This window comes from Palaemon carinicauda, chromosome 1, assembly GCF_036898095.1.
Source record: "Palaemon carinicauda isolate YSFRI2023 chromosome 1, ASM3689809v2, whole genome shotgun sequence".
Classification (NCBI taxonomy): domain Eukaryota; kingdom Metazoa; phylum Arthropoda; class Malacostraca; order Decapoda; family Palaemonidae; genus Palaemon; species Palaemon carinicauda.
The window spans coordinates 253,161,704-253,186,837 of NC_090725.1; the positions used below are offsets into that span (position 1 = coordinate 253,161,704).

The 25,134-nt window shown below is 40.9% G+C and overlaps 1 protein-coding gene across 4 annotated transcripts in view; it reads right to left on the bottom strand.

Moving 5' to 3' along the window:
- The window catches only part of bchs (WD repeat and FYVE domain containing 3 bchs), a 748,678-nt gene that overhangs the window by 499,088 nt on the left and 224,456 nt on the right, over positions 1-25,134 (bottom strand). For all 4 annotated transcript variants that reach the window (XM_068389148.1, XM_068389155.1, XM_068389143.1 and 1 more), the window contains exons 17-21: positions 23,375-23,569; positions 12,687-12,859; positions 11,957-12,100; positions 11,163-11,329; positions 524-751 (exon numbers count right to left, since the gene is read on the bottom strand). In XM_068389148.1, the coding sequence (XP_068245249.1) occupies positions 524-751; positions 11,163-11,329; positions 11,957-12,100; positions 12,687-12,859; positions 23,375-23,569 (907 nt within the window). The remainder of the gene's footprint in view (positions 1-523; positions 752-11,162; positions 11,330-11,956; positions 12,101-12,686; positions 12,860-23,374; positions 23,570-25,134) is intronic.

Genomic DNA, 25,134 nt, shown 5'->3' on the forward strand with positions numbered 1-25,134 from the left:
TAGCATCATTTGTATATATATCAAGCATATTTTGAAGACCAAACCACATACCATTTATGCGAAATATGAAATGCAAACTGCCACGACTACTACCCTGAGAAACACAAGATAATACATTCATGTGCCATCAATACCTTATCCTTAGGAAAGGAAGATGGCTAACGAAAAATGCTAATGGTTCCATTAAAATAGAAATTGAATTAAAATGTTGTTGGCATTCTTATTCCCATGCAAAATAGGGGTACATTATTGCCAGTATATTCCATTCACATAATCCATGTACTGTAATGTAATACTCATTACACAAAAATATGTAATCTCATCGCACAAAAACTGAATGTACTATATTTACCTAAGAAGATAAAATCAGACTTATTATGAGGATAAACTAATGACCTAATTCTCAATTAATATTACACCATACTGGGATGTAGATAACCCATAAAACATAATTTTTACATAACTTAAATAAAACTTATTCACATCAAGATATAGATTGTATAAGAGCAAACAATAAACTAACCTTGACCAGGCTGTGGTAAATTGGTTTCATGTGTTGATACTATCAAGGCTTTGTCTCTAGCTGATATGACAATTGAGAGACATACGAGATGATGATCACGACCTGGGACATGTCGTGCAAGTGTCAAAACTCTCACACAGTGAGGATCTGTTCTAGGATCGCTATATTTTTCAACGCAAACCCAGGTACTGAAGGTTAATCCAGTCTGTGGTGGAAAAATACGATCACCTGAAACAAAAATCAACAATATTAAGAAAAACATTTCATGGATTTCTCTACTGTTTATTTTCGTCGTTTGACACATCAAAAACTTTAACTATCATAAATTTCAGGATTATTACATCCACACATTAATTTTGGTTCTTGTACAGGTATACCTAGGTTTACGTCGTTTTAAGTTATGTCGGTTTCAAATTTACGTCGGTTGTCAATACTGATACATGTGAAATTAAAAATCAAGTTTTGAGACATTTTGTTTGTCTTTCCATCCGCCCAACACAAATATTGTACTCATAATATCACTGGAATAGTATTAAAAGCACATAAAACAATGTTACTTTACAATAAATAAGAATTGATGTATATAAAATCTTATTAAAATGCTTACATCTACAGTAAACGATCAAATAACATAAATCCTAGTGACTAAACTATGAAAACATCTGTGACTGTGTTTTTATATTAGCTAGCAGTCTTTAAGAGCTAAACAGTGGCATTTTCTATGGTAGTTCAAATATCTATCCTTTGGAGCATTAACAGCCCATACAATATTATTGTGCAATAAATAAGAATAAAAGTACCTAAAATCACATGAAACTACATTTTTGTATACTGTACTTTTTTAATTTCAATTGCATTTTAACAATCAACAATTACTTTTCTTTGGTTGTGATCAGCCCATCTCAAGACTAAGGAGAACTAAGGAGAATATGCACACATATGAATATAGTATACATAATTTCTTAACTCATTCAATATCACTGCCTAATGAAAATTACATTAGCGTCAATTTGTTATAGAATATCAAAGATTTCATACATTTCGTTTATAGCTATTATATTAGTTATAATATGAATAAGTTCTCTCTCTCTCTCTCTCTCTCTCTCTCTCTCTCTCTCTCTCTCTCTCTCTCTCTCTCTCTCTCTCTCTCTCTCTCTCTCTCTCAGAAGTGCCTTACTACACACACAGAGCAGATTTAACAAAAATCTTTGTTCCTTTAGAAAGTGTCAGCTAAATACTACTTCTATCAATCAAAAGGAAACTGTATTTTTTGGAAACTTTCTTTTTGAAACAACCTGTGCTTACAAACCAATTGAAAATTTTGGCCCTGAGGTACCTAGTTCTCTTTAAATATTTATGAACTGCTCTTATGGGACAGAGTAAAAGATTATACAGGTCATCATTTACCTCTTTGTGAGACAAGATTGTGAAAGAGTCAAATCTGATATAATTTTCTACCAGATTTTCGGTCTTGGCTACAAATTTGGGAACAAATGACAGATAAATCTTTCAACACTCTGGAATGTGACATAAGATAGACCACGTAGTTTACTTACTCTCTTGGGTGAAGCTAAAGGCAAGGAGAAAGATGGTCTTCAAGGTAAGGTCCCTCTCCAAGGCTTTATGTATAGGTTCGTAGGAGGCTTTTTAAAGACCCAAGGACCTTTGTCACATCACAGGAAGGGGGGTTTGAGTTCTCGCAGAGGACAAGTCTGCTCAAAACTCCTAATGAGAGCCGAGAGTTCCCATGAAGAGGAGCAATTAGTTTACCGCAGTGACAGTGGGATTTCTCGTTCCTCAGGAACACAAAAAGTTGGCAATCAGGGGAATAGTGGCCTTGAGTGGAGCAATATTCCCGCTACAGGACCAGTCACAGAAGATTATCCACTTAGCTTGGTAGACTGCTGAGGATGACTTTCGGAGATATCCGTTAAGTTATTTCCCAGTTGGTCCCAAAAAGCCTTTCTTTCGGAGGAGTTGCTAGATAGTCTCCAGCTGTGAACTGATACGCAATGTACTGCATGTCCAGAGACGGGGAACTTCACAAAATCAAAAGTCTCTTCATTATTAAAGGAAGCTAAGACAATTCTCAACCAACTGTCCATTTCAGAAAAGTTTCTGCTATCTTCCTGAGGATCATGTTATCAGATGGAAAAGCTCTGGCTCGGACTGAGTCTATGTCCATACTTAGGTTCCTGATGAATTGTTGAGGGACAAGGCTGAACTTCTCTAGGTTCAGTTGGATCCCTTACTCCTTGCAAAAGTCTAGGAGTAGATCCCTATGACTTAGCAGTAGAGTATGGGACTCTGCCAGAAGCCAGTCGTTTAAGAACCTCAAAAGCCTGTTGACCTTGGCATGAGCCCAGGCTGAGACAAGGGCAAAGCTTCTGGTAAAAACCTGAGGGGCTGTTGACAGGCTGAAGCCTAGCACCCTGAACTGGAAGATTCTATTTCAAAAGGGAAACCTTAGGTACTTCCTTGAGGCAGGATGAATGGGGGCTTGAAAGTAAAGTGTCTTTCAGGTCTATGGTCAGAAAAAAATTTCTTCCTGATGGTCAGGAGAACGGTGGCCAGAGTTTCCATTTTGAATCTTATTTGTAGAACAAACAGATTTAAATAGGAAAGGTCTCTGATGGGTTTCCAGCCTCCCATCAGCTTTTTTACAAAGAATGGATTGCTGAGGAAGCCTAATGAGTCATTTAAGACTTCTTCTACAGCTCCTTTGGCCAACATTTTAGATATTTCCTCTAACAAGGAGGTCCTTTACTGAACCTTTTAAATAATAAGTCAGGTTGTCAGAGTCCGTGCAGAGGAGGCGGAAAGTCTATAAAAGGGACTCGATACTCTTAACCAAGGACCCCTACCATCCATGGATTGACCCCAAAAGATTGCCACCTGAGCCAAAAGCTTTACAGTTATACCCCACTGGTGGTAAGCGGGGGGACATCCCCTCCCTGGCTGGAGCCTCTATGATCACCACATCTGTGTCCAGAGGGATATCCTCTATGTCAAAAGGTGGGTCTGGTCACTTGACTCCCAGGTTGTTGTGTGTCTATTGGAGGCAGAAAGCATCTGTGTTGAGGAACTTGTTTAAAAGGCGAGTTCCTTTGCAGTTGGTGACGGGCAGGCATACTTGATGCCGCTGCTTTCCTAATCAGGGAAGCTTATCAAAACAAAGTAGAACTCAATAGATCTGAGTTCTTAAGCATAACGCATCCATAAGGGACAGCTGCTTAGAGCATCTGACAAAAACAGTATTGCGTCTTTTCAGGATACAGTTTCCCCAATGGGAGATAGTTTTATGTAACAGGAATTTTAGGGCTTTGGCCTTTGATCATGACAGGTCTTCAAACTGTTTAACTCCTTCACTAGGAAGATGTCTTTATACATAAAAAACATGCCTGGTGATACAGACGATGAACGTCAAGATACATCATTTACAAATATAAACCATATGGATCCAAAATAACTTAAAATTACTCTTATAACTTGTGCATCTTATGAAAGAATAGCGCACATTGTCGTATATCACACACAGTTCACATTCGGGAAATTTCATTAAAAAATCTCCTCCTCTCCCTGATATCAGTCCCTCCTCCTCATATCTTCAGCCAACCAACAAAGTCTTTGGGATTCTAGCCTTTATTTCTGATTGTGTAAGAGCTATTTTAGTCTGTTTTTGTTGCTAGATAAAATATCAAAGCACTCTCTCTAGCCAATGTGACATTCCCTACCTGAGGCATTACTCAAACCCCCACTGATACCCCAAGCTTAAAGGGGTAGGGATCCTCCCATCTCCCCTTACCACCAACCAAAACACTTACAATTCTAACCCCTATTTGTGATTTTGTAAGGTCTATATTAGTGTATTTCTATACTGGAATAGTGTTCAAATCACAGAGAAAGCAAGTAACGTAGCTCTTCAAACACCTTCAGTTATCTGCCTCTGACCAAAAAGTTATACCAGTAATGCAGTTGTTGACACACGACAAGACACACACACACACACACACACTCTCTCTCCTCTCTCTCTCTCTCTCGTCTCTCTCTCTCTCTCTCTCTCTCTCTCTCTCCTGTATCAGCAGTAAAAATCAAACATGGAAATGTAGGTTATTATCAAGTAAGTGAGCCATGTATATCCTATGGTGACAAATCTTGTGTATAGTGGATACGCTGCCTCATAGTGAAGGGGTGAAAAAAATCTAGCTTAGGTCTATGATATAATGTCTTTTATTCTTTTACCTAGTTTTATAAGAGAAGTGGTTAGACAAAAGAGATTATATATTCTGTAAAAGGGGAATGGTCAAAAGAATTTGAAGAAAATGTAAAATGACAGTGTGAGGGTAGTTATCCAAAAGTTTAATGTACTGTATATTACTCTGCTGGTGGCAAGGAGGTGGAGGGGCGAGTGAGACATGCCACCAAAAGCATTGGCGGCGATACTCAGCTGTATGGATGCATTGGCAATGGGGATTGCTACATTCACAATAATTGTTGAGAATGTCAGTTCTCCACCAATGCACCATATCAGCTAGTAGTACATACAGTACTATGTCCACCCAGCCATCCCTTACAACACCCTCAGACACAACTAAGTGGTCCATCATAGCCAAACGCAGAATCGAGAATGATGCACTTAACAACACAAAGTCGTTCCTACCCCTCTTCACAAGCAAAAGGAGGGTTGTCATGTGTCAAAATCTATTCATTTATATCGTATTACAATTGTTACCAAGAACTAAATATTCATCATATAGATAGCTAAGACAGTAATAAATAATGTTTTCTTTACTACTAACTATAAAGAAATATTGTGTATACAAACGATTGGAAGGGGAAATCTCTCTCTCTCTCTCTCTCTCTGTCTCTCTCTCTCTCTCTCTCTCTCTCTCTCTCTCTCTCTCTCTCATCAGTAGATAAGTTTGTTTATTGTGTGCCTTGTAATTATATATTATTGCAGACACTTTATGTCAAAGAAAACATATTTCCAGAACATTTCTTTATAAAGTGAAATATTTTATTGACTAGTTGCTTTTTTATATTTTGAAGGCTTCCTATCATGGAACTATTACATAATCACTTAGCAGACACAAAATAAAATGCAAATATACAAATTAAACATGCAATTACAGGTTATAAAAAATGTATCCGAGTCAATTCTTGTATACAGCTACCGAGCTGAGACCGCTATCTCGTAGTAAAGTGGTTAAGGGCCTGTTCTTCTCCAAGATTTTTTGTGACCACACACCAGGATACCGCTCCAGACCACTGGTCGAGCAAAGAGGTGGCTTGAATTTTCATTCGTTCGTTTTAGATTGCCTTGCCATATGCAAAACTCAGGCCCTTGCATTGGCAGCGCGTAAAAAAGGCTTGAATTGTGGACATAACCACTACCTCCCTGTTTGCCATTTCGGTACCCCGAAAAGATGGAGGAGAGATTGGATCATTTATCAATTCATACAGATGGTACCAGGTTAGCAACGTCAGTGTCAATAGGGAGTGGGCTCTGAAAAGAGCCAGAGTGGACATAAAATCTCTGTCAAGAAAGGGCCAAGGCTAGTAACTCTGAAGATCTACTGGCCTTAAAGAAATTTTCAGCTGCTGAAACTTGCGTGTTGAGCAGATCTCTAGCATGTCTTTAGCTTGGTCAGAGAGCACCACATTAAACCTATGTCTAGGACTTTGTGATTGAGGGAATATAAAATCAAAACAATACCATCTGTTAACAGGTTGCATATGAGAAGGCTCATCTAGACCATCCAAACACTGGATGAGATTCATGATTTCAATAAATTGCAATACTTCTGAACCATTCAGACTAATGATTTTATTAAATTGCGATGCTTCTAAACCAGACATCGGGATCTCGAGAAGGGGGTTGCACATATGTTGAGCTGGTGCCTGCGCATGCAGCGAGGTTCTCTGGAGAGTCATTAATAGTGATAATATCATGGTCAAGTGGTGGTTCCACTTTCGAGATAACTGTATGTTCAACCTTGATATTCATAGGTTGATTCTTAACACTTCCTCTGACATCCTTCCTTTCCCTTGCCACATTTATATTGTGGTGGGAATAAGAGGCAGAAAAAGAGTAGGAGTCCAAATCCCTCTCGTTACAAGAGTGTTCACCTCTAGCAGCAGAGTGCAAGGCAGAAGTATGGAACTCCTTTTCTGAGCTCATTTAAGAGAGGAGAAGCATTTCTCTGTGGCCTGCTACTTGGCACATCTACGACGCCGGTCGGGCCTACGACGCCTAACAAAAGTGACATCATCTGCATCAGACGGGGGTGTAAATCATGGGAAAGGAGGAAATGATTCTGGCACCCTTTCCACTTCTAGTACCTGAAAGATGATATTCTTGCTGTTCTGAAAAACGCATAATGTGTGAAGCCTTAATAACATAAGGAAAGGAAATAGTGTGGGGTTGTTCAAGTAATGGAATGGGTTTGTTACTTGAATAACTTGTGGCTTTAGGATCATGAGTCCTAACCTGTTGCTTATAAAATTCAGGGGAACTTTAAATAATGAGGTGACAATGTAGTGCATATCCTAGGGTGTGCCATTCGTAAACGGGCTGAGAAGAGGTAGCAAGCTCATGGTATACGTTAACATGGCTGCTTTGCGGAGGAATATCCTCAAGTTTTAAAATAGCGGTATGTGGAGATATGACATCATGAGTGGGTATGACAAATCATATGGATTGTTGGCCTGACCAACCAGCAGATGAATTTTATCACGCACAGGAATGGCGGCGTGTGGGGCGACGTCATCTCGCATAGAAACAGCGGCATTTACAGACTTGTTATGCTGAACGTTCAAACTGGTTGAACCGGGAATAGACAATACTCATGGAATTAGTAAAGGTTTTGTCACACCTGAATTCTTAGCACTATTAACCTTAGAAGGAGAAGAAGACAATTGTTTAGAGGAGCTTAGCATGGCCAAGTCTTGGAGTGTGGACACAGCCGAAGTGGTCCAACCACCCAATGTCTTGCAGATAGTGGGCGGTGAAGGTGGTTTGACGCTTCCACACGCCAGCCTCAAGTACCTGCATCACCCAGTAGTTCTTTTTAAACACTAAGGATGTTCCAATGCCATTAACGTCATGAGCTCTGGGCCGTCATGTTGGAGGAAGACCGGGATTCAGTGCAAGGTCTATGACCTTACAAATCCAGGCAGAAATGGTGTTCTTTGTGATCCTCCACTTGGCCTTCCCCGTGCTGACAAAGAGCGCTATACACAGGGGGTGAGCTGCTGAGGTTCTTTTGAGGTAATACCTCAAACTCCTTACTGGGCACAGTAACAGTTAATCTAGATCGTTGGTTACAGACCGAGGACTCCCAATCCGGAAGGGCCTGAATCTAGGATACGCTACTCCCGGATTTTGAGTCTTAGCAATAAACTCAAGTATGAAGCTAAAAATTACCTCCCCCCCATCCCCTTAAATAGGCAACATCATAAGAAAGACCATGAAGTTCACTAACTATTTTGGCCTAAGCTAGGGCGAGTAGGGGCACAGTCTTCAATGTGAGGTGGTGATCTGTTGTCTGACGTAATGGTTCATAGGGAGCACCCTTCAGAGACTGAAGGACATGAACCCCGTTCCATGGAGGAGGTCCAACTTCTGACTGGGGGCATTTAACCTCATAACTTCGTATGAGGAGATTTAGTTCTACCGACTCCTTTCAGTTTAAAGGCAAGGTTCAAGGCCGAGTGATAACATTTTACTGCCGAAAAGGAGGAGCATTTGCTCCTGAAGGTAAACAGGGAACACTGCTATTGTTAGAATAGTGGCATCGAAGGAAAGATAACCCTTCCACGACACCAACCATAGAAGACATTCCACTTGGCCTGGTAGATCTAAGCTGATGATTGTCGCAGGTATCCAGCCATACTCTTCACAACTTGTTGCATAAACCCTCTCTTAGAGAGGAGATGCTGGATAGTTTTCAGGCGTGAAGTCGTAGCAAAGCTACGGCTTTGTGGAAGATGTTCACATGAGGCTGTTTGAGTGGATAGCAGTAACCTTTTACTGCTAAAACCGAGAGGAATAGTGGCATCGAGGGGAGAGATAACTCTTCCACGACACCAACCACATAAAACATTTCACTTGGCCTGGTAAACCAAAGCTGGAGATCGTCACAGGTATCCAGCCATACTTTTCCCAACTTATTGGAGTCGCAACAAAGCTACGGCTTTGTGGAAGGTGTTCACACGTGGCTGTTTGAGGAGATCATGTCGTGGAGGGACCTCTCTCGGTACCTCCGTCAGGAGTTGCAGAAGATCCGGGAACCACTCTGCGTGATCCCATAGCGAAGCTATGAGGGTCATAGATAGGTTGTTGGATACTCTGGTCTTGCTGGGTACCCTTCTCATCAGACAGAACGGGAGAAGGTGTAGATGTCAATGTTGTCCCACTATTGTTGGAATGCATCTTGCCAGAGAGCCTGGGGGTCTGGGACTGGGGAGCAGTAAAGTGGGAGCCTGAAGTTCAAGGACGTCACAAACAGGTCTACAGTCAGGGAACCCCACAAAGTCAGGACGTGTTGGCTACTACATGAGTCAAACACTACTTAGCACTAACTATCTGAGTTGTTCTGATCAGATTGTCCGTGAGTAATTTTCGCTTGCCCAGGATGAAGTGGGCCCATCTCAGCATCTCTACTGCTAGATGGCATAGGGGCTGCAAAAAGGTACTGCCTTGTTTATTTACGTAAGCCACTACCATGGAGTTGTTGCTCATCAATACCACAGAGTGACCGGCTAAGAACTAGAGGAATTGTTGGAGAGCTAGATATGCTGCTGTTTTCTTTAAGAGATTTATATGCTGGTGCCTTTCGGACTTGGACAAGAGACCGGAGGTCGTGTGGTGCAGCATGTGGGGCCCCTACCCTTCTTTTGACGCATCTGAATAGAGCATCAATTTTGGGAGAGGAATGAGAAGGTCGACCCTTCGGCGGGGATTCTTGTCTGCCACCCTCCACCTTAGGTCCGTCTGTTCCTACGCTCCTATGGTGACTTGAGTGTTTGAGGAATCGTTAAGACTGATTCCCCCCTGGACTTGAGCCGCTACTAGAGATTGAATCCTGAGGCTGCCATTGGGCAGTAGACAGGCTAGGGATGACAGGTGACTATGAGACGCAACCACTGCTGGGTGGCAGTTCCTCTCATTTGAGAAAGGGGCTTGCCGCCTTCCTCAGCCTCTGTACCCAGTCGTCTGATGGGAATACTTTCTCTAGATCGGTGTCAATAATCATACTGAGATATACTAGTCTTGGAGAGGGAAGCTGAGATGACTTGCCAAAACACAAGGAGTCTATCTTGGTGTTGAAGAAGGGTTGTCACCGAGTCTGCTAGGATTAGCCAGTCATCCAGATACATTACGAGACGGATGCTCCTGTTCGATCATTCCTCAGAAGAAACAGATCAAGCAGGAGCTTCGGGAAGAGATCGGGGGTCAAGGAAGAAGTCCGAGGTTTCTTTGACTTCAGAGGAAAACCCCGAAGGTGAAACATTTTTCAGACTTCTTCTTGCGCTGTCTCCCAAACCTCTTCCACTGTAAGGCAGACGACTCCAGGCATTCAGGGCAGGTGTTGTCCTGATCAATGCGCCGCCTACCGCAAGACGGACACAAAGAATGCGAGTCCGTTTCGAAGGAGGATATGAAAGTCTCGCAGGAGCAGCCATCAGGTCCTGGACAGCTCCGCATAAAGACAATCAAGGAAGAAACCAAACACACCTGAAAGGAAAAGGTAAGAAAAATCGAATCATCAAAGGGCAAGTTAAGTTGGGAGGAGGATAGCGCCAATGTCCATTCTCCACTGAGCCAAAAGCAAAAGTGAGAAAATAACCCAGGTGTGTGAGTGAGCAGGGTAGCGGGCTACCCCCCCAACACCCCCTAACTAACGGTGGGGTGGTTATACCTCACTAAAAGTCTCATGGCTCGTCTTTCAGCATCGCCGAAAGTATATCCCTATAAACAACATAGCGTTTGTATTTGTGACGGAACAAATGCTGAATTTATGATCTGGCAAAAGAGACATTTATATGAGAAATTGCCAATACATCACTCCCCAAATAAAAATTCACTTAAGCACTATCCTAAGAAATACCTCTTTAATCCAAGTAAAAAATGGGACTAAAAACTAACAAAATAATCCTACAAAAAGTGGAAAATACACTGATAAATACATAATCACAAGTCAAAAATTTTCACTCTGAAGGAATGATTTATGGTGGTCTAGGTAAGGCTAAGTAAGTTCTTGTATGATTCAATCACCATAGGCTTACACTATCCCATCTTACCCTAGGGAGCAAAGGGCTAGCAAACTGATTAGTGAAAAAAACTTTTATATTAATGAGTGATTGTTGAATTTCTTCCTTTTTAAAGTGAATAATACATGAATCTTAATTAAATATAGAAATAATCAATAATTTTTAAAAATGTGTGTTTTAGGGTCAAGCTCTTGCTTCAAGATATACGGAATGTGTATCATGGGTGGTGTGTATTTATCAAAATATAAACACAATACCATATACAACACAGAATAAGAATAATTCTGAGTTTTAAACACAGCATAATATCATTGGCCAAATTAAGGCATGCTATATCAAACTAATTGAAATATGAAAAACATACCAGTGCCAATACCACCAATAACATTGGGTTCAGTGTTGGAGAGAGCTGATCCAACTACGGATCCTCCCCCAGCACTCTGCGGGGCAATGGAAGGTAAAAATAGACATCCAAATCCTTCAGCTCCCATGTCAAATTCAACAAAGGATGGATAAACCAAAGTTCCAACTCTGAAATAAAACATTTAATGTATTAAAAAGCAAGCTCTACTTTTATTGTGGAGGAAGTGTTTATAAACATTACTGTCACACTTAAGGACATAGACCAACTTATGCTATTTCAGATCTAAAAACCCCTCTCCATTTCCATTGACTTAAAGCATAAAGTTCTGCAAATGGTAACTTTAAAAAATTACTTATGAGGTACTGATAAACCCAGAGAGATATTCTTAAAGAAATATAAGTGTTTGTAAAATGGATATTTAAGGTGCAAACATATTGAAAAATATATCAATAAGCAACCTTCCTGCATAAATAAATGACAGTATTGGATATTGAACAGTCTTAGAAGTTTACAGGAAAGAGGGGGGGCGGGGATTCTACATTCCTATTAAAACATTGGTAATTTTTTCAATAAATATTTGATACAAAACATAAAACCAAAGCCATGTCCATATTTCAATTTCTTATAAAATAGGTGTTATCTTTGCGAATTCATAATTATGCACATTATTCCTAAAGAGTAAAGTGACTAAGGGGTTGCCATCAAAACCATACTATCTATACAAGAAAACTACTCTATTGTAAAATGAACATTATTCTAATTACTACAACTATTCTTGCTTTCACAAGGTTTACCTAAAGTCTCTAGGCGTTGTCATGGAAACGAGTGTTTTTATGCGGGTCAGAGGCACTGGTCCATTGCAGGGTGACTGGCCCCCTTCAATATCAATATCATCTAGAGGCACACAGTTAAGTGGATCTCCCAGTCTTAAAAATATTCTGAAAAGGAAAGAATACAATAAATAAATCAATACATAAACTAAATAAGACTTATAGGTTCAATAAGAATAAAATACACCATCTATTCTAAAAAAAACTTGATCCATAATATAGATTTTCCTAGAATAGTTTTTTTCAGAAATGGACAACTTTTTCTGTTATCAATTATAATGAATAGGATGGTGTGAGTATTGATTTTATAAATGTATTTGAGATCAAATGATAAATTCATAAGACACAAAATATAGACAAATAAGTAATTAAACTGTCTTTTGATATCCTTGAAAAATGGACACCAAAGTAATATTTATCAAAGTACAGTACAAGAAATCTACTCTTTCATATGGATAACACAGAATGCTATCTCATAGAGGGTTTCTAAAATAACTAGCAAATCAGCCTTTCAAAAGCAGGGTTGAATTTTTTACATATAATCAATACATTCTATAGATGCAGTCAAGTTGGAAAAAGTCTTAAAATGAAAAATATACTACATACTGCTTCAACAAACTTCCTCTATACCTAGGTAATATGCCAAGCTTAAAGTAAGACAGTACTTCATAGGTAAATAAGGATGATTACAAACCTCAAGTCCCTGGGATGTATTGCTTGAGCTGCTAATCGTTCAAATATATATTGAAGAGGTGCATGAAGAGGGCACTTTTCATTGACCAAAGCTACTGAACACCTTGTCAGAAGATCTCCAACTAAGCCACTCTCACACATGAGCTGCTGATTGCGCTCTGTCCGGACCAATGACTAAAACAAAAATGACTTTTTTGTTATAACTTTCCTTTGTGTTAACATTACTCGTACTTAAAGAAAAAAAATAGTACAGACATGTTCCTAAATATAAAATCATGACCAATTTCTGAAAAATAGAAGGGAAACAACGATAAATTAAATATTCACTCAGTGTCAAAATAAATATTCTGAAATCTACAGGTCTCACATTTCAAAGTGAAATTTTCATGATAGAATTAGTATTACCAATACTTACTTGGATAATGTAGCTAGTCCTGAATCCTAAAAACTTATCATTTTCCGACCACATTGGCAACCATGCTACCTACTATTTTACCATACAGTTGGCAACACTGTTGACTGAACTGAGTGCACAATCCCTTTTCTTTCATATGATTAAACACAAACACACACACACTCTCTCTCTCTCTCTCTCTCTCTCTCTCTCTCTCTCTCTCTCTCTCTCTCTCTCTCTCTGTGAAAGTCGAACAGTTTCAAGTCGATGACTACTTGTAATTGGATATTCAACAGAGCGGTTGGCTGTTTACAGACAAGCCGCTCACATAAAAATTGACGAGAGAGGTGAATGAGCACTTGCTTCAGCCAAAAGTGTTGCTAACAGCAGGACAGAATAGGATGTAGCTGGATTGCCAATGTGATTAAAAAATGAGTGGTTATTAGGTAATGTTTATTAATACTTGATATCAAGTTTCACCCTACAGGGTACTAAAACAATTGTGTATCCTATAACTGAGCACAGTAAAAGTCTATGACTAAATAAAAATGCTGTAAATATTCAAGTAACAGAGATACTAGGACAAAAGGGATATGAGAATTTGGAAGGGCTTATCATCACAACTGACATTCTTTACTTTTTTACATGAAGCTTTCCCTTTCTGGTTAGATACAAAGTAGTTTCTCTCATGCATTTCCATGTGGTTCAGATCTTCATCTATGTCTCTTTTCCATAATTTTGTGAGCCTTCCTACTGACCTATGTACTTCCACATGCATTTCCATGTGGTTCAGATCTTCATCTATGTCTCTTTTCCATAATTTTGTGAGCCTTCCTACTGACCTATATACTTCCACATGCATTTCCATGTGATTCAGATCTTCATCTATGTCTCTTTTCCATAATTTTGTGAGCCTTCCTACTGACCTTACACCTGCTACTCAAATATCTAATACTTTCCCCTGACTGACTGATGTTTTCCCCTTCTCATATCTTTGCACCAACCATTTGTCTGAGAACTTTGTCTATTTTCGAGTATTCAGACATCAAATCACTCATTAACTTCTTGCTTTGTAGAATGATCTTCCAAACACATTTTGGGTCTTACTAGTTATTCTTTAGTTCCCACTATTAAAAATCTTCCTACTCCTAATCATGTCCAGAAATATTACAAAATTCTAAAATAATTTGTATTCCTTATAGCTATAAAAACCTGAATCCTTTAATAAAAGTATGATTCCAGCGTTGCAGAAACTCGAAAGTTAAAATTCTTAAGGAGATATCAGTAGTTACTGGCAAGTGAGAGGGAAGCTCTGCCCAACTGCCAGCACATTAAGTAGCCAAATTAACCTCACCTAGGACTTGAGGGTTGGTTGAGGCAAGAAGTAAAACTTAAAGGATGTGCATCTGTATAGTTAGGAAAAATATGAATTCCTACATGTACAGTATATAAACACTGCTCCTTTAAGAAGGATAAGGGTGATACTTCTGAATTTACTCATACAAAAATAAAACTGCTTGGTACAGAAACTTATGTGTATCAATGTCCAATCCAGCAAATAATGGCATTACCACTTCACCCCAAGGGAGAGGAAAGGAAAGAGGAAAAAGGGCTAGACATTCTTACTTCTCAACTGGACTTATGTTGCCACCGCTATCTTAGAAATGAGTCTTGTCCCATTAAGAAGCTAAATTTGCTACACAACCTGCTGAGTAGCTACCAAAGGTCCCAGTGAAAACATTTCTAAAAACTTATGGGTATACTCCCACAGATAGTGAACAGTGAAGGTTATCTGTTAGTTCCAGATTCTGGCCTTCAGCACTTGACTTACTAAAAGGTTCTTAAAAGCTAACACAGATCCAATTCCTCTCGCTTCATGAGCATGAGGCCAGGCAGGCTCTCCTGGATCTCTAGCTGAAGGGAGATATACTCTACGAATGGTTTTCCAAAGCCAGAAAGAAATAGTATTTTAAGAGAACTTGTTCTTTAGTCTACCCATATAGACAAAAACATTTCAAAGCTGGTGTCCGACTAAATATGTCCGCTTCGAGGAGTGACATAGTGCCCTCACGTGACAGAGAATAAACTCCTCTGGATCATTGGTCACCTCCTTAGCGAAGGAAACTGTAAAAGATTTGAGCCTAGGGTCCTGAATGGTGGGGTTCTGCATCTTAACCACGAACTTTGGAACAAAGGAAAAGGAAACCTTTTCCCATCCCTCAGTATGACTTGTGGCATAAGAGATAGAGTTTGCTTAAACTCTTTGCTGATGCTAGAGCAAGGAGAAAAACATTCTTGAGCATTAGATCTCTATCTGAAGCATGTCTTCATGGTTCATAGGGGATTATTTGAGTAAATGGAGAACATGAGAGACATTCAAGAAAGGTGGTTTAAGTTCCCACAGAGGGCAGGACTTCTCGAAGTTCCTATTTAGCATCAAAAGTTCCCATGAAAAGGAAAGATCCAAGCCCTTAAGCCTAAAGACTTTGCTCAAGGCTGAACAATAGCCTTTTCCCGCTGAGACTGAGAAGAGAATCTCCTGGCAAAGGTAGACAGGAAAATCCATCAGCTGCAGAGAGGCTTCAAGCAGAGAAGAACCCCTCCTACAAGACCAACCACAGAAAAAGACCCAATTAGCTTGGTAGGTGTGGGCAGAAGATTTTTGGAGATATCCAAACATCTTCTGGGCATTGCCTCATGAAAGGCCTTTCACTCAGAGGAGAAGCTGGATAGTCTCCACCTGTGAAGAGACAGGGAATTCAATTTGTTGTTTTACCTCTGTATATGGGGTTGACAAAAAAAATTTGGGCTACAGCCCATACTTAGATTCGAGGTAGTCAACACCCTGTTTATTATCCTCCCAATCAAGCAGAACGGAGGAGAAGCATAATCGTCGGTATTGTCCCACAAAGGGCATCTTCTAGCGCTGCTATTGGGTCCAGAACTGGTGAGTATAGTAATGGGAGCTACTTGTTGAGGTGAGTGCTAAATAGGTCCTCTGCTGGAAAGATCTCTAATTAAGTCACTTGTAGAGACCCAGTTCCCCCAGCGATATGTGATGTCCTAGCAGCTGTTGACACTGGTGAGTCAGCATTGATTCCCTGGAGTAAAAATGCTGTGATAAATTTCTGAGTCTGGTGATTTGGTCTATTGATGAAAAGACCTTTGCTCATGTATCTTTCAGAATATCCAGGTACACTTTCCTCTGCTTGGGTACGAGATGTGACCTCTTTATTTACCATGACAGATTGCTGCAGAAAGCTAGCAACATGTCTGTGTTGTAGTAGTTGTTCCAGGGTAGAAGAAAGTGTTAGCGCATTACCTTGAATTGGAACACTTACCCATCGAGGGTAAAGTGGAGATGCTTTCTGTTGGCCCGATAGAATGGTATCTGAAAGTATGTCTTTTTCACATCCATGGAAAACATAAAGCCATTCCTCATTGCACCCCACATGGTGCTCAATGCCTCCATCTTCAATGGAATGTGCAACACAGACTTGTTTAAGAAAGAGAGGGATTATCAGTCTCGAGTCCCATAAAATTTTCAACTAAAAACAGCCAACTGAAGTACCTTGTAGTGGCTGATGTGGTAATGCCCCTGACAGGTGAATGCCAGACTAGGGTTTGAATCCCACTCAAATTCAATAGTTCCTTTGGTTACTGCAACCTCACCATCCTTGTGAGCTAAGGATGGGGGATTTGGAGGAGCCTATAGGTCTATCTGTTGAGTCATCAGTAGCCATAGTCTGGCCTGCCTTGGTCCTAGCTTGGGTGAAGGGAGGGATTGGGCGCTAATCATATGTATATATGGTCAGTCTTTAGGGCATTGTCCTGCTCAATAGGGCAATGTCACTGTCCCTTGCCTCTGCCATTCATGACCAACCTTTAAAGACCTTTAAAAAACCTGCAGTCTGTCCTTATCCAGCACCCTCTTTACTTTTGCCCAAAAGGGGGGAGAGCATTGGTCAAACTTGGCAGGTATGACGTCAATGTCATCGTAGTACAAGTGAAAGGAGGGTGAGAGCTGATGAAAGGTAGACGGTAACCAAAACAAAGAACCTTTATTGTCCACTCTACAGCTCCGTGCAACTTCCACTTTGCCCAAAAGCTGGACAGACATCCCCACTCTTGTGGCTGCCTTAGGAGAGGACTGATGCCTCTCGCATCCTCAGACTCCTCTCCTAGACTGTCCCAAATGGGGACAAAAGGAAGGAGCATAGTCAACACTTCTGCAAGATGTAGATGGGGCAGAAGTGGAGCCTTAGTTTTTCATGGAGCCAGAGACTTCTTAAGTGCCGACTTCAGGGGTTTTCACTGGAGTCCTGGGAGTCGTCTTTAGGGTTGTCATGCTCTTAAATGTGACTGCACAAAGGAAAAAGAAGTCATGGCTTGTTATTCTTCGTCATTCTACGGTGGCATCCACTCCCGAGAAGAGCTTGGAACCCATACAAACAGGAATTCTGAGGGTCTGAGACTTCTCTTTGGACAATCTATCTTGTGAACTTTGCAACCACAGCATCCCTTCATTTCAACACCCCGTTAGCCTACTGGTTAACTGACTGATATGTGACGAAAGTGATTGTTTTCACTCCCCATAGAACAAGATCAGTAAAGTTCTTATTTACCTCCTCAGAAGAAGCAAAGTAGGCCAAAGCCTCAGACCATTGCAATCAGGAGGTTTTACGTAGGTTTGCCACTGTTATAACTTCCAGAGATGTGGATTTTGATGATGAAAACACTCTTTCTCTTCCACTTTAGTCTTTCCATTACAGTTCCTAACACCAACATTGTTGTCACATCGTCTATTGGTAAGTGCAAAGGTACAGCACACTCGGGGTCGTAAAACTCGTTGGTGGAGGCATCTCTTACTTGAGCTACCCAGTCCGGCTATCTGAGAGGGTATGCTTTTAAGGCCCTCTCAGGTCGACCTCTAAGCAAACTAATTCAAGGGCAGGTTTTGACCCTTGAGGAGCACCCAAGTCAATTGATGGAAGTCTTTCCTCCCTTGTTGGCTCCCAAAGGTTGTTGAACTCCCACAGAGCAAACACCTTCACAAAGGTTAATACAAATCTAGTATTATTGGTCTCCATCGGTGCTGGTCCAAAATTGTGTATATGGGTCCAAATTGTCCCTAGACTCTTCCTCTCTAGGGGCTGGAGAAGTCCCAGTTTGTTTAAAAATGACAAATTTGTAGATAATTTGTATTTTTCCTAACGATACAAACCTTTAGCTATTTATTTGGGGTTATTACTTTTAGCAAAGCTGAAAAGATGAGCCATTAAAATTTTAGCGAGAGTTAACTACCCATTCCGCTAGTTAGTGGGGGTAGGGGGGGTTAGCTTGCTACCTCTCCCACTCACACACACGAGATTTAACTCACTTTGCTTGGAGGTAGGACTTCAAGGGGGATAGGGCTGACGGGTAAGTTTGTATAAATAGCTAAAGGTTTGCATCGTTAGAAAAAATACAAATTATCTACGAATTTGTCATTTGTTCCGTAACTGGAATACAAACCTATGCTATTTATTTGGTGATGACACCCATACGGAAGATGGACATGCCTGCCAAACTGGCTTTTGGCTTTACCCGGGGCTTCTTATTTTGAATAGGTTTGTACCAAAAATAAGGAGTCCTTGCAGTTCGCTAAACCTTGCAATGCAAGGTTATTCAGAGTCTTTGTAAGAAAACCTGTTGTAACCAAAACTTTCCCAATACCACCTCGCCAGGGTATGGGGACGCAACAGTATTAGCTTAATACTAGGAACACAAGGAAACATGGTTTACCTGCAGTGGTTTGAGGTCAGCTTGTGCAGAGAACCCAGGATGCTGCTTTCTCCAAGAGAGGGGAGGATGAAGAAAAGAATAAGAGCCAGTTAAACCTTTTCATTCACGCAGACTAAAACCGGGTAACAGTGTCCTCAACCTTCTGCTACTTGTCCAATAAGGAGCTTGAGGCATTATACCAGCTGTTGTACAGCCACCAGAAGGCCGACAGAGAACGTATCGAGCCTCCTGTGGGTCACGCCTTGCATGTAGTGGGCTGCGAAAGTATTCTGACGTTTCCACACCCCCGCCTATAGAACTTGCATCACAGAGAAGTTTCTCTTGAATGCCAGAGACGTAGCTACGCTCCTGACAGCATGGGCTCTGGGGCAACATGTTTGAGTTGTTGTTGGAGTAATGTGTCTGTGGTAAAGTGGTTTATTATGTTTGATGAAAATTTAATTTGCATGATCTATGACCTTGCAAATTCCGGCAGAGATGGTGTTTTTAGTGACCCTCCTCTTGTTCCTCCCTGTGCTGACGAAAAGTACAGACACACGGGGACGGGCTGCTGCTTTTCTCTTGAGGTAAAGCCTCAAACTCCTCACTCGGCAGAGTAAGACATGATCAAGGTCATCAGTTACAGGGCGGAGACTCGAAATCCGGAAGGAATCGAATCTGGGATCTGCCACTTCCGGATTCTGAGTCTTGGCAACAAACTCAGGGACGAAGCCGAACGTTACCTCTACCCATCCCCTTGAATGGGCAATGTCATATGATAGACCATGAAGTTCACTGACTCGCTTGGCCAAGGACAAAGCTAGTAGGAACGCCGTCTTCAAAGTCAGGTCGCGATCTGTTGACTGGCGTAATGGTTCATAGGGAGGTCTCTTTAGAGACCTGAGAACTCGAACCATGATCCATGGAGGAGGTCTCACTTCAGACTGAGGACAGGTAAGTTCGTTAGTCCGTCTGATTAAGAAAAGTTCTAGCAATGAGGAAATATTCATTCCGTTGAGTTTAAGGGTGAGGCTTAAGGCTGAGCGATAGCCTTTAACCACCGAGAATGAAAGGCATATTTCCTCACACAAATACACGAGGAACTCCGCTATTACTGGAATAGTAGCATCAAGAGGAGAGATACCCCTTCCATGACACCAACCACAGAAGACTTTCCACTTTGCCTGGTAGACTGATGCTAATGATTTCCGCAGGTATCCAGACATCCTGCTCGCAACTTATTGCGAAAATCCTCTCTGAATGAGGAGATGCTGCATAGTCTCCAGGTGTGAAGTTGTAGCGAAGCTATGGCTTTGTGGAAAATGTTGGCATGTGGTTGTTTGAGTAGATCATGTCTTAGGGGACTCCGTCAGGAGTTAGAGAAGGTCCGGAAACCATTCCGCATGATGCCATAATGGAGCTGTGAGAGTCATTGAGAGGTTGACTACTGTTCTGGCCTTGTTGAGTATCCTCGTCATCAGATAAAACGGGGGAAAGGCGTAAACATCGATGTTGTCCCACCGTTGTTGGAATGTATCTTCTCAGAGAGTCTTGGGGTCTGGCAGTGGGGAGCAGTACAATGGGAGTCTGAAGTTCAGGGCTGTTGCAGAGAGATCCATAGTCGAAAATTACTATTTAATTGTTTATCTATCGTTTGGGAAACTGTTAATAAAGAGGCCAAATTAGTGGCGTCTTCACTGAAGTGAATTCCACTATGAAGGTGTGTATAAATTCATCATAAAGAGTAACAATGCAGCATGATTCCAATAAATGTTTGAGTTGTTGTTGGAGTAATGTGTCTGTGGTAAAGTGGTTTATTATATGTTTGATGAAAATTTAATTTGCTTAATTTGCTGTGGACAGGACTAGATTGTTCTTATATACTCTACTGTACAGTTTAGTGTGAGGTACTTGTATATGCGATTCTGATACGGACAAATTTACAGTCCAAAGATTTTTCAGCAGAGAGCTTCCTTACTGCTGCTCTAGTGTTTGTGATCTAGTAATGTACTATTCTAAGAGTTCATTAACTTATAGCTATTTTCTTTTTTGTATGAAATTATGTAGCTATAATTAACAGATATAGAGTACAATATAAGTCTATGCAGTTTTCTAGTTATAGGAGTCTTTTTTCAATTTTAATTCATAAATACAAAAAAAAAAGATATTCTACAATTAGTTTTTTTCACATTATTTTATATTCATGCGTTTCTTAAATAATTCTGTAGGTGATTTTTTCATATTTTAATATTTTTTTCTTTTACTTCTATATTTTTGCCCTGAATCTCAACATTTATTAATTCAATAAAGTGTAACGAAATTAATGTCAGCCATCATGTAAAAACAAAATCTTACCAAATGAAAATACCTGTGCTATGCTCAGTTGTAGTCTGCCAACCACTACAGCGTCACTTGTCTATTATAGGCATAACTAAAAATTCTTAGATTTATTGCTTAAGTACATACATATACCAAGGCCCTACCCCCAATTTTGGGCGGTAGCTGACATCAAACATATGAATTAAAAAAGGGGACCTCTCCTCTCTACATTCCTCCCAGCCTGACAAAGGACTCAACCGAGTTCGGCTGGTACTGCTAGGGTGCCACAGCTCACCCTCCACCGTTATCCAACACAGACGAAGCTTCATAACGCTGAATCCCCTACTGCTACTACCTCCGTGGTCATCTAAGGCACTGGAGGAAGCAGCAGGGCCTACCGGAACTGTGCCACTATCGCTCGCCATTCATTCCTATTTCTAGCACGCTCTCTTGCCTCTCTCACATCTATCCTCCAGAGCTTTCTTCACTCCATCCATCCACCCAAACCTTGGCCTTCCTCTTGTACTTCTCCCATCAACTCTTGCATTCATCACCTTTAGCAGACAGCCATTTTCCATTCTCTCAACATGGCCAAACCCCCTCAACACATTCATATCCACTCTAGCTGGTAACTCATTTCTTACACCCGTTCTCACCCTCACTACTTCGTTCCTAACCCTATCTACTCGAGATACACCAGCCATACTCCTTAGACACTTCATCTCAAACACATTCAATTTCTGTCTCCGTCACCTTCATTCCCCACAACTCCGATCCATACATCACAGTTGGCACAATCACTTTCTCATACAGAACTCTCTTTACATTCATGCCCAACCCTCTATTTTTTACTACTCCCTTAACTGCCCCCAACACTTTGCATCCTTCATTCACTCTCTGACGTACATCTGCTTCCACTCCACCATTTGCTGCAACAACAGACCCCAAGTACTTAAACTGATCCACCTCCGCAAGTAACTCTCCATTCAACATGACATTCAACCTCGCACCACCTTCCCTTCTCGTACATCTCATAACCTTACTCTTACCCACATCAACACTCAACTTTCTTCTCTCACACACCCTTCCAAATTCTGTCACTAATCGCCCAAGCTTCTCTTCCGCGTCTGCAACCAGTACAGTATCATCCGCTAACAACAACTGATTACCTCCCATTCATGGTCATTCTCGTCTACCAGTTTCAATTCTCGTCCAAGCACTCGAGCATTCACCTCTCTCACCACTCCATCAACATACAAGTTAAGCAACCATTTAAGTCACCCATGACAACTACATAATTCCTTCTACCCAGTCCTTCTACACACTTAGTTAATTCATTGCAGAACTCATTCCACTCTTCTTCACTTTTCTCACAACCTGGCCCATACACACTGAAAAAAGCCCAACATTCCCTACCCAACCTAACCCTTACCCACATTAACCTAGATGATATCTCCTTCCATTCTACTACTTTACCTGTCATCCATTCATTCAGCAATAAAGCCACACCTTCTCTTGCTCTTCCCCTTTCAATCCCAGACACTCTACCAGACATTTCACCAAACATCACTTCACCTTTCCCTTTTATCTTTGTCTCACACAAAGCCAATATATCCATCCTTCTATTCCTAAACATACTTCCAATCTCACATCTTTTACTCTCTATTATACTACATCCACGCACATTCAAACACCCCAAAACTAGAGTGCACCCCCCAGCTCCAACTCTTTGATGTCTCACAGGATTATAATACAGGAGAGGGGATTCCCAGCCCCCTCGTCTCGTCCCTTTTAGTCGCCTCTTACGACACGCAGGGATACGTTGGCGCTTTTCAAATTGTTTTTATGACACCGTGGCCAAATGGCCAAAGGAAATCATATTACTGGTGAAGAGTTTCTAAGAGATGTGGTGTCTGATGGCTAGAAAGTAGACTAAAATCTCACTAGACAGATGTTTTGGGTATGTGATAATAAAGGGAGAGGAACAGCTGGTCAGAAGTATTACATCTGTAAGCAGATAAAAAATTGCAAAAGAAATTGCTAAAAGCTTGAAGATAGGGTATAGTGAAAGGCCTGAAACAGATGATAGTTTAGGCAAAAGTGCCTAGGACAAAAAAGGAATATACAAAAATTAATTTTCCATCACACATACTACAGAAGAACCTGACAAAACATGCTAATACTGATTATAATTGATTCCAATATCTTATTACCTTTATTAGATGAGCTGTATACAACTGAAGAACACATGCCATTTGTGGATGAACTGGATGCTGTATAGATGGAAGCAAATGAAGAAGAGCAGTCACCACACCAGAATGAACAATTACTGGCTCAGTGGGCGCTGGTCCTAAATTCAAACCAGCAACTGGTCGCTTACTGCCGGGTGAAATATCAACTATTTTGTTCTGAAAATAATGTCAATAACAGCTCATAAGTATAATAAAATTCCTGTCCTTTAATCATCATTCCAATACAATTTCTGTGTAAATCATAAAAGGCAAGAGGAAATGTAATTCCCATAATCATAGTAAATATGCTTAGAATTATGTTATTTTCATTAGTAAAATAAATTTTTGAATATACTTACCCGATGATCATGTAGCTGTCAACTCCGTTGCCCGACAGAAATCTACTGTCGGGATACGCCAGCGATCGCTATCCAGGTGGGGGTGTACACAACAGCGCCATCTGTTAGTAGGTACTCAAGTACTTCTTGTCAACAAGAACTCAATTTTCTCCTCGGTCCACTGGTTCTCTATGGGGAGGAAGGGCGGGTTCTTTAATTCATGATCATCGGGTAAGTATATTCAAAAATTTATTTTACTAATGAAAATAACATTTTTCAATATTAATCTTACCCGATGATCATGTAGCTGATTCACACCCAGGGTGGTGGGTGGAGACCAGCATACATGTTAACAAAGAAGCTAAGTATCCCGTATTTCATTTTATCAGTTATTCAAAATAACAAACATAAAATAAATAAGTACCTGGTAAGGAAGTCGACTTGAACCATTACTCTGCCTTTTTTAAGTACGTCTTCCTTACTGAGCTTAGCGGTCCTCTTAGGATGCTGAACGACTCCTAGGTGCTGAAGTATAAAGGGCTGCAACCCATACTAAAGGACCTCATCACAACCTCTAACCTAGGCGCTTCTCAAGAAAGAATTTGACCACCCGCCAAATCAACCAGGATGCGGAAGGCTTCTTAGCCGACCGTACAACCAAAAGAACAACAATAAAAAGTATTCAAGAGAAAGGTTAAAAAGGTTATGGGATTATAGGAATGTAGTGGCTGAGCCCTCACCTACTACTGCACTCGCTGCTACGAATGGTCCCAGGGTGTAGCAGTTCTCGTAAAGAGATTGGACATCTTTGAGATAGAATGATGCGAACACTGACTTGCTTCTCCAATAGGTTGCATCCATAACACTCTGCAGAGAACGGTTCTGTTTGAAGGCCACTGAAGTAGCAACAGCTCTCACTTCATGTGTCCTTACCTTCAGCAAAGCAAGGTCTTCTTCCTTCAGATGAGAATGTGCTTCTCTAATCAGAAGCCTGATGTAGTAAGAAACTGCGTTCTTAGACATCGGTAGAGAAGGCTTCTTGATAGCACACCATAAAGCTTCTGATTGTCCTCGTAATGGCTTTGACCTTCTTAAATAGTACCCAAGAGCTCTTACTGGGCAAAGTACTCTCTCTAGTTCGTTCCCCACCAAGTTGGACAGGCTTGGGATCTCGAACGACTTAGGCCAAGGACGGGAAGGAAGCTCGTTTTTAGCCAAAAAACCGAGCTGCAAGGAACATGTAGCCGTTTCAGATGTGAAACCTATGTTCCTGCTGAAGGCGTGGATCTCACTTACTCTTTTAGCTGTTGCTAAGCACATGAGGAAAAGAGTTTTTAATGTGAGGTCCTTAAAAGAGGCTGATTGGAGCGGTTCAAATCTTGATGACATTAGGAACCTTAAAAC